This window comes from Symphalangus syndactylus, chromosome 4 (genome assembly GCF_028878055.3).
Source record: "Symphalangus syndactylus isolate Jambi chromosome 4, NHGRI_mSymSyn1-v2.1_pri, whole genome shotgun sequence".
Classification (NCBI taxonomy): domain Eukaryota; kingdom Metazoa; phylum Chordata; class Mammalia; order Primates; family Hylobatidae; genus Symphalangus; species Symphalangus syndactylus.
The window spans coordinates 31,115,589-31,124,844 of record NC_072426.2 but is presented as its reverse complement, the minus strand read 5'-3'; the positions used below and the strand labels follow the sequence as shown (position 1 = coordinate 31,124,844).

Here is a 9,256-nt window from a genome sequence, read left to right as displayed (position 1 = left end):
TGCTGAATGCAGATCCAGCGCCCAAACACCTAAAACTCCCGCAAAACTTACACATACAGTGTAGTACTCCCAGCATCTTTCTCTTGTGTTTACTCTCTCATTTGGCCCTGCTGAGAAGACTGTGGGCCAGATTCAACATAAACATTATTTGCTCTGATGAATGCTGAGTGGCAGCCTTCACCAAGCAGTGATATGATTTTACTATGCTGTCAGAGCAGCCAGTCATTTACAGCCTTTCATGCCGTGGTTTTATTGAAATGAGTCAGACATCCATGCACAGTGTCATCAAAATTCCAAGATAAACATGTAAATCTCACCCAGTGGTCCTACCAAAGGCCTTTCCCCAAGGCTTGAGCAGCGGGGAAAACATACTCTAATCTCTCCAGGGATGGATGGGATTCACAACATAAAAACATGACTTTCCAAAATTTGTCTTGTAATTTCTAGTTAACTCAGTCTGTCCAAGCTCTTTCATAGGCTTGAAGTCGTTAAAGGTTAGCAAAGCAACTCTTAGACAAGCTTTGGAACATTCTGCTGTGATGATATCACACTTCCCTTTGGATTGTGGGCATTGTTGGTGACTATTATCTTGTGACCTCAGCCAATACTAAGGTAGCAACAATTTTAACTTGCTTTTAAAACTGCACATTATTTCTTTTACAGCTGTCAATTTGTTCTTTCTAGTAACAAGTGCCAACAGTTGAGGCAATTTTTATTATTACTTCCTAAGGTTGCTGTTCTGATATTTATAAGCAGAAAGAAAAAGCATTTTTATTAATATAGTAGATAAACTATTAGGGTGCCCAATTTTAAGTATCTCCCTCTTTGAGACTTTTAATGTCTTGTATCTTATTAAAGTTCTGAAAATGTTTGCAATAAAGTTAGATTACTCCATTTAAGTTGATTTAACTTGTATTTCCTGAACTATTTTCATTATTCCTTTTTTAAAACTGCTCCTGACATCCTGCAGAATAATGTTGTTTCCATGGGGCAATAAACTGAGGATTTTCCACTCCTGATTAGTTTTCTGTATAAGGGCTATCTACAATACCTTAATTTCAATATTTGGGCTGAAAGTGTAGTAGTGGACAATTTTAGGTTTTAACTTTAACTCTGGACATCAAAATGGTACCGTAGACAAATTAATTCAAGAGAAGATAGCATCTCCAAAATTTCACATTCAAAACTTTCTCCATCCCATGTTGTGAAGGATTAATACATGCATTTATTTAACTCCTTCACGAAATAATTACAGAGTTCCTACAAGTTGCTATATAATGAAGAAAATGTTGGTTGTAAATTTTAAACTCTTTAAGTATCTTGTAATTATTATAGAAAGACACTTAGGTTGAGAATGTCTGCAATCCAGTACTGATTACATATTGTGATCCAATAATACTTTTGGGTCCAATAATAATTATAATAAACATTTACTGAGAAATTATTATCAGGCAAGTACAGCACTCAACACATATTATGCATTGTCTTATTGCATAATAATAATTATGATAATCATAGAATGGAATGTGGTTATCATAGAATGTATATACTAGTATATCCTTAATTTACAATTTGGGGAATTGATACTCAAAGAGAACACGTAACTTTGCCAATGTCATATCATTGAAGAGTTCAGATAGAAGCATTCAGTGGTTACTAACATAAGAAACTACTTGGAAGTTAAGAGATGGAGGAAAATATTATTTGATGTTAATTTCACAACTGAATAGGTATGTATGGAATAGGATCAAGACTTTGTATGCAAAGCATGTCATGTGAGTGACAGTATAGAGAAAGGAAATGCCATAGTACACTAGAAGAACTGCATATTTTGGTAGCACTATGCAAAAATTTTACCTGGGAAGAAGCAGGCACTGGCAAGGCTTTGGAAATGAGATATAATAAAACAGAATAATCCAGTTTTAAATAAAGTTAGTTTTCCAAATGAAAAAAAATTCCAATAAATGGTTAATTGGGGAAAGATTTGACCTTTCTATGGGGCATTTCTTGGGATGTTTTGGCTCTCAGATAGCTTGTGAAGCATTACTAATATTTAGAGAGTAGGCACCAGGGATGTTAGACATCTTGCAAAGTGTTCAATAATCTGCACAAGGAAGAACATGTTCAAGAACTGCAGACATTTTAATATTCTTATATAATATCTATATCATAAAATTATTTGTTTTCATATGAATCTAGAATCAAACTTTTTAATAGCATATCTTTAACGCATAATTTTTCCCCACAAGAATATGACTTCAGTATAAATCAAGAGAAAAATAACCATTTATTTTCTTGAAGTTTTTACTAAACTTTATTTTCTAATTTCAGAAAATTACACTAATAGCAATGCCTCTTGTCATATTTAGTGGCTGATGGGGAAGCCTCAGGAAACTTACAATCATGGTGGAAGGCAAAGGAGAAACAAGGCACCTTCTTCACAAGGCAACATGAAGGAAAAGTGCCAAGCAAAAAGAAAGAGTCCCTTATAAAACTATCAGATCTTGTGAGAACTCACTATTTATCATGAGAACAGCATGGGGTGATTCAGTTACCTCCATGGTTCAATTAACTCCACCTGGTCTCTCCCCTGACAGGTGGGGATTATAAGGATTATGGGGATTATAATCCATCATTCTGCCTCAGCCTCTCCTGAATCTCATGTTCCTTTCACATTTCAAAACCAACCATGCCTTCCCAACAGTCTGCCAAAGTCTGAAATTATTCCAGCATTGACCAAAAAGTCCAAGTCCCAAGTTTCATCTGAGACAAGTCAAGTCCATTCTGCCTATGAGTCTGTAAAATCAAAAGAAAGTTAGTTACTTCCTAGATGCAGTGGGGGTACAGGCATTGGGTAAATACACCCATTTCAAATGGGAGAAACTGGCCAAAACAAAGGGGCTACAGGCCTTATGCAAATCCAAAATCCTGTGGGACCATCAAATCTTACAGCTCTGAAGTAATCGCCTTTGATTCAATGTCTCACATTCAGGTCATGCTGATGCAAGAAATGGCTTCCCATGGCCTTGGGAAGCTCTGCCCCTGTGGCTTTGCAGGGTACATTCACTTTCTTGGCTGCGTTCATGGGCTGGCATTGAGTGTCTGCCACATTTCCAGGAGCATGGTGCAAACTGCCAGTGGATCTACCATTCTGGGATCTGGAAGATGGTGGTCCTCTTCTCAACAATTCACTAGGCAGTGCCCCAGTGGGGACTATGTATGGGGCCTCTGACCCCACATTTCCTTTCTGCACTTCCCTAGCAGAGGTTCTCCATAAGGACTCCACCCCTGCTGCAAAATTCTGCCTGGACATCCAAGCATTTCCATACATCCTCTGAAATCTAGACAGAGGTTCCCAAACCTCATTCTTGACTTCTGTGCACCTGTAGGCCCAACACCATGTGTAAGCTGTCAAGGCTTGGGGCTTGCATCTTCTGAAGCAATGACTTGAGCTGTATGTTGATCCTTTTTAGCCACAACTAGAATGCAGGGCACCAAGTCCCAAGACTACACAAAGTAGCAAGGCCCTGGGCCTGGACCAGGAAACTATTTTTTCCTCCTAGGCTTCTGGGCCTGTGATGGGAGGGGCTGCCATGAAGACCTCTCACATGTCTTGGAGATATTTTCAACATTATCTTTGCAATTAACATTTGACTACTCATTATGTATGCAAATTTCTGCATCCAGCTTGAATTTCTCCTCAGAAAATGGGTTTTTCTTTTCTATCACATTGTCAGGCTGCAAATTTTCCAAACTTTTATGCTCTGCTTACCCTTTAAACTTAAGTTCCAATTCCAAATCATTTCTGTGTGAATGCATAAAACTGAATGTTTTTAAGAAAGCTGAGTCACTCTTGAACACTTTGCTGCTTAGAAGTTTCTTCTGTCAGATACTCTACATCATCTCTCTGAAGTTCAAAGTTCCATAGATCTCTAGGGCAGGGACAAAATGCCACCAGTCTCTTTCAGAAGCATAGCAAGAATCACTTTTATTCCAGTTTTCAAGAAGTTCTTTATCTTCATCTGAAACTACCTTCTCCTGGATTACATTGTCCGTATCACTATCAGCATTATGATCAAAGCCATTCAGCAAGTCTCTAGGAAGTTCCAAACTTTCCCACATCTTCCTCTCTTCTTCTGAGCCCTCCAAACTGTTCCAGCCTCTGCCTGTTACCGAGTTCCAAAGTTGCTTCCACATTTTTGGGTATCTTTATATCAGCACCTCACTTCTGGTACCAATTTACTGTATTAGTCTGTTTTACACTACTATAAAGAACTGCCTGGGACTGGGTAATTTATAAAGCAAAGAGGTTTAATTTACTCACAGTTCTGCATGGCTGGGGAGGCTTCAGGAAACTTACAATCATGGCAGAAAGTGAAGGGGAAGCAAGGCAACTTCTTCACAAAGTGGCAGGAAGGAGAAGTGACGAGCAAAGCGGGAAGAGCCCCTTATAAAACTATCAGATCTTGTGAGAACTCACTCACCAACAGGAGAATAACATGGGGGAACCACCCCTATGATTCAATTACCTCCACCTGGTCTCCCCCTTGACAAGTGGGGATTAGGGAGATTGTGTTGATTATAATTCAAGATGAGATCTGTGTGGAGACACAAAGCCTAACCATATCAATGTTTGAATGATTTTTGGCAAAGACTCCAAGAATATTAAGTGTAGTAGAGGACAGTGTTTCTCACAAATGATGCCAAAAACCTTTATATTTTTATGAGGGAGGGAAATGGACTTGAGCATAACCTGCCAAATGAAAACTTAACTGGGGAAATGGATCATGGCATATTCAAACATAAAAGTGAAACTAAGACATTTGTTAAAGGACTATGAGAATATCTACATAACATTGAAGGAAGAGAAAGATCAGAAGAAGCATGAACAATAAGTATTCATTTTGCCAAATCGAAAACTTTTATTCTTAAAGAGAAACAAGGGGAAAAAGCCTCTTCAGACTTTGGATAACATATTGAAACAGATGTTTCTGACTTGTATAAAAATAAATTAAAACTCTTATAACTTAATAGTAATAGAACAACAACCAAATAAAATGGTCAAAAGTTTTGAACAATGTACATAATAAATAAATTTCCAATGAGCATGTAAAATAAGCTCAAAAGTTATTCTTCTGAAACATATAAATTAAAATTAGCATAACACATAGCTATATATACACTATGATATCTAACATTAAAAACATTGAGATAACCAAGCAGTGGTGTGGATTTGGATAACCAGAACACTCATGCAGCTTTGGTAGGAGAAGGAGTTTAAGATGGTGAAATTATTTCGGAAAATGTTTGAAATCATTTACATTACTTATAAAGTTATGCAAATAGCTACCTATACAACCCAGAGCTTTCATTCTAGATATTTACCCCTGAGAAATAAAAATGTATGCCTACCCAAATACTTACATTGTCATGTACTGCATAACAAAATTTCGGTCAATGACTAACTGCATATACCACAGTGTCTCCATGAGATTACAAGGGAAATTTAAAATTCCCACTGTCCAGTGGCTGCTAAAGTTATAGTGCCAAGCATTAGTCACCTGTTTGTGGTGATATTGGCACAAACAAATCTAGTGTACTGCCAGTATTATAAAAGTATAGCACGTACAATTATATAGAATACCTAATACTTAGTAATGATAATAATCAACTATGTTACTGGTTGATGTATTTACTATACTACACTTCTTGTCATTATCTCAGAGTGTATTACTTCTGCATATATGTGTATATGTGTGTGTGTGTGTGCACGTGCGTGTGTGTAAATTAACCCTAGAACAGTCTCAGGTAGACCCTTCAGGTGGTATCCCAGAAGAAGGCATTGTTATCATAAGATATGACTTTTTCATGCTCATTATTGCCAACCTTCCAGTGGGACAAAACGTGGAGGCAAACGACAGCGATATTGATGATCCTGAAGCTACATAGATCTAAGCTAATGTGTTTGTGTCATAGTTTTTAACAAAAAAATTTAAAAGTAAAAAATTAATAATTTTGCAATAGAAAGCTTATACAATAATGATATAAAGAAAGAAAATATTTTTTGTGCAGCTATACAATGTGTTTGTGTTTTAAATAAGTGGTATTGTGAAAGCGTCAAAAAGTTTAAAAAGTTTATAAAGTAAAAAGTTATAGTAAACTAAGTTTAATTTATTATTGGAGAAAGAAAATTTTATTTTTTTTATTTTATTTTTTTGTTTTGTTTTGTTTTTTTTGCCAGCTGACTCTTTATTGCTTTGGGGGCAGGGGGCTCAGGAGCTCTTGGTGGGGCGGGTCCGCTTCCTCTTCACCATCACAGGCTTCTGGCTGCGCAGGATGGCGCTGGCCCTGCGGATGGCTGCCATGCGCAGGTCGGGGCGGTACTTGTTCTTGCGGATCATGTGTCTGATGCTGCTAAGCGTGGCGCGAGCATTCTTGTTGATGGTGGTCCGCACATAGGAGGTGGCAGGCTTCCGCTGGCCGGATCTTCGCTTAATGACCACCACGACGCCTTTGCCGTCGGCTGCCGGCTCCACGCCCACAGTCTTGCGGTGAATCAGTCCGTTGTAGCGGAAGGAATTGCGGGCCTTCAAGTTATTGGGCTCAGTGCTGTAGATCTGTTTATTCCTCTTGATCAGGAAACTGGAGCAGTTCCGCACGACCATCCATTGCAGATGCGCAGACATGGCGGCGGCTCCTCTCGCAGCAGCGACCTGAGACGGAAAGAGCAGAAAATTTTAAAAATAAATTTAGTGTAGTCTAAGTGTACAGTGTTCATAAAGTCTTCAGTAGTACGCAGTAATGTCCTAGGCTTCACATTCACTCACCACTCACTAACTCACCCAGAGCAACTGCCAGTCCTGCAAGTTCCATTTATGGTAAGTGCCCTATAGAGGTCTACCATTTTTTAATATTTTAAATTATATGTTTACCGTGCCTTTTCTATGTTTAGATATATTTAGATATACAAATACCATTGTGTTACAATTGCCTATAGTGCTGAGTACAGTAACATGCTGTACAGGTTTGTAGCCTGAGAGAAATAAGCTCTCCTGTAGATCCCAGGTGTGTAAGGAGGCTACACCCTCTAGGTTGGTGTAAATACATTCTGATGTTCACAACCAGGAAATTGCCTGACTCATTTCTCAGAAGGTATTCCCATTGTTAAGTGATACATGATTCTGCGTGAAGATTCATAGCAGAATAGATTTCCATTTTAAAAAGCCACGATTTAAGTAGACAGGCATCTACCATGACTACTTAATGATTATATAGGTATAAATAAAATAGCTATCATTGTCAATATGCAAAGCATTAACATTTTGACATTAATATTGTATGGTTTTTTTTGTGATGTCCTGGTAATTATAAAAGGCTATTTACTTAAGAAAATATATGGGCTTTCATAGACTATAAAGTTTTAAAAGGCTCCTAAGCATAATCCATGCTCATTCTTACTGATATTTGTTTATCAGAGATGCTACTATCATTGAGTTCTTGGGTTACATAAAATGCAAAATAACAACTCTCATGCTGAGTTGATCTGAACACTTACTTAGTCACCTACTTCTTATGCTATCTTTAATTGCTTCACTTTTTGTGACTCAGTCAGCTGTCAAATGAGGATTATAATATTTTTCTCATAGAATAATTGTAAATCTTTGTAAATGGCTTAGTAGGGGACCTGGCATATAGTAAATGTTCCCCAAATTTTTATTTTGGGTTATTTTTATTTTAAAACTGGGACTTCAGAGAAATTCAATCAATAATCCCCCCGCCCCCCTCCCCCGCAAATCAGGCTTCACACATTGAGAAGTGTGTGAGAAGATTGTGGATGTGGCTCAGAAACAAAGATTCAGTGAGCAGAGTTTTGTTTTGATGGTATTGTCTTTAGGACTTGCTTTTTGGGAGCTCTTGTCTCGTGATTAAGAAAATAAACACTAGAGCCAATTGCCTGAGTGTGTTTCCTCTGTTTACTCACACTACTTAATTATGGTTATAACAAGGGAGTAAAGTCATGTGCATTTATGAATTCTTGATCAATCGTTAAAGAAAACTTCCCATTTTGTATACCATATGGGTTTCCATAGCCAGATCATCACACTATCCTAAGAGCAGGGATGCTGACAAAGTGTGCTTTTCTTTTGCAAAACTGAAAAGCTGTTGGTAACTCAGACACGTTCTCAGGCAAATCATGTTTTTAAATAATATATGTGGAGGTTTAAAGGGCTGAAAAGTATTTTCCTTAAATTCATCCATGCTTGCATACTCTCCAAATATTCTTCACATACCCAAACATAACAAAGCCACTGAGTTAAATCACGGAAAAAGCTGTTTTAATAGAAAGAACTCAAAATGTAGTAAATTGTAAAACTAAGAACTCCTGCCTTCTCGTCTGCTATCCCCCGCTGATCCTTGCCTGCAACGCTGTGGATTCCTACACACAATTTCTGCTATCTGTACTGTGGGGTAGGATGGAGAAAGCAGAGATAAATCTGATGTTCATTAGGGTGTGATCCAGAAGTTGTTCACACCCCTGCACTCAGTGATGGAATAGACCTTAGTCAGAAGCCACAGCTAACTGCACAGAGGCTAGGAAAGGTGGCTTCTCACTATTTGACCAGTTCCTCTTCTCAAACCAAGCTCTTTAACAAAAAGTGGAATGGTAAAATGAATTGAGAGATAATTAGCAGACTGTAACACTGATAATAACTCTCTCAGGCAGAAATTTTTAAAATGCATCTTTGAAACATCAACCTAACAAGCCTCAGTGGTAACCACACTATTTCTGAATCTATGAAAAAATAGGAAAAGGGGCTATTTACAAATAAATTTTGTATTTTTGTATGATTCCATTATCTGTGAGAGAAAATATACCTACCAGTAAACTCATTCACTGCCTTTCCTCCTTGAACAACAAAACGTGAGCACTAGCATGTATAATTCTCTTCTTTTCAGTTTCTCTGAAGGGTGATTACTTGTTCTTTATTCACCTTCTAAGAGATGGAACTAACGTTCACACAAGAAAGTTTATCTGGTATCATGAGACTTGAATTGTTAGAAAGTGCTTTATATTTTCAAGCTAATATTTTTGTGATGGTTTTGTCTTTGGGGCTTGCTCTTTTAAACTTCTTGTCCTGTGATTAAGAGAATAAACACTAGAGCCACTTACTGCTCATAACTCACTGTTCGTCAATATCAAGTTAGCATTTTAATATGTATTTTTGGTTAAAATATTTTATAATTTCTGCCCTAA

At 37.6% G+C, this 9,256-nt stretch overlaps 1 protein-coding gene across 1 annotated transcript; it reads right to left on the bottom strand.

Moving 5' to 3' along the window:
* Positions 1-6,248: 6,248 nt before the first annotated feature.
* Positions 6,249-6,729, bottom strand: LOC129480205 (large ribosomal subunit protein eL28-like). Its single transcript, XM_055273936.2, has one exon. The coding sequence runs from the start codon at positions 6,684-6,686 to the stop codon at positions 6,273-6,275; it is 414 nt and encodes a 137-aa protein (XP_055129911.1). The 5' UTR covers positions 6,687-6,729; the 3' UTR covers positions 6,249-6,272.
* Positions 6,730-9,256: the final 2,527 nt, after the last annotated feature.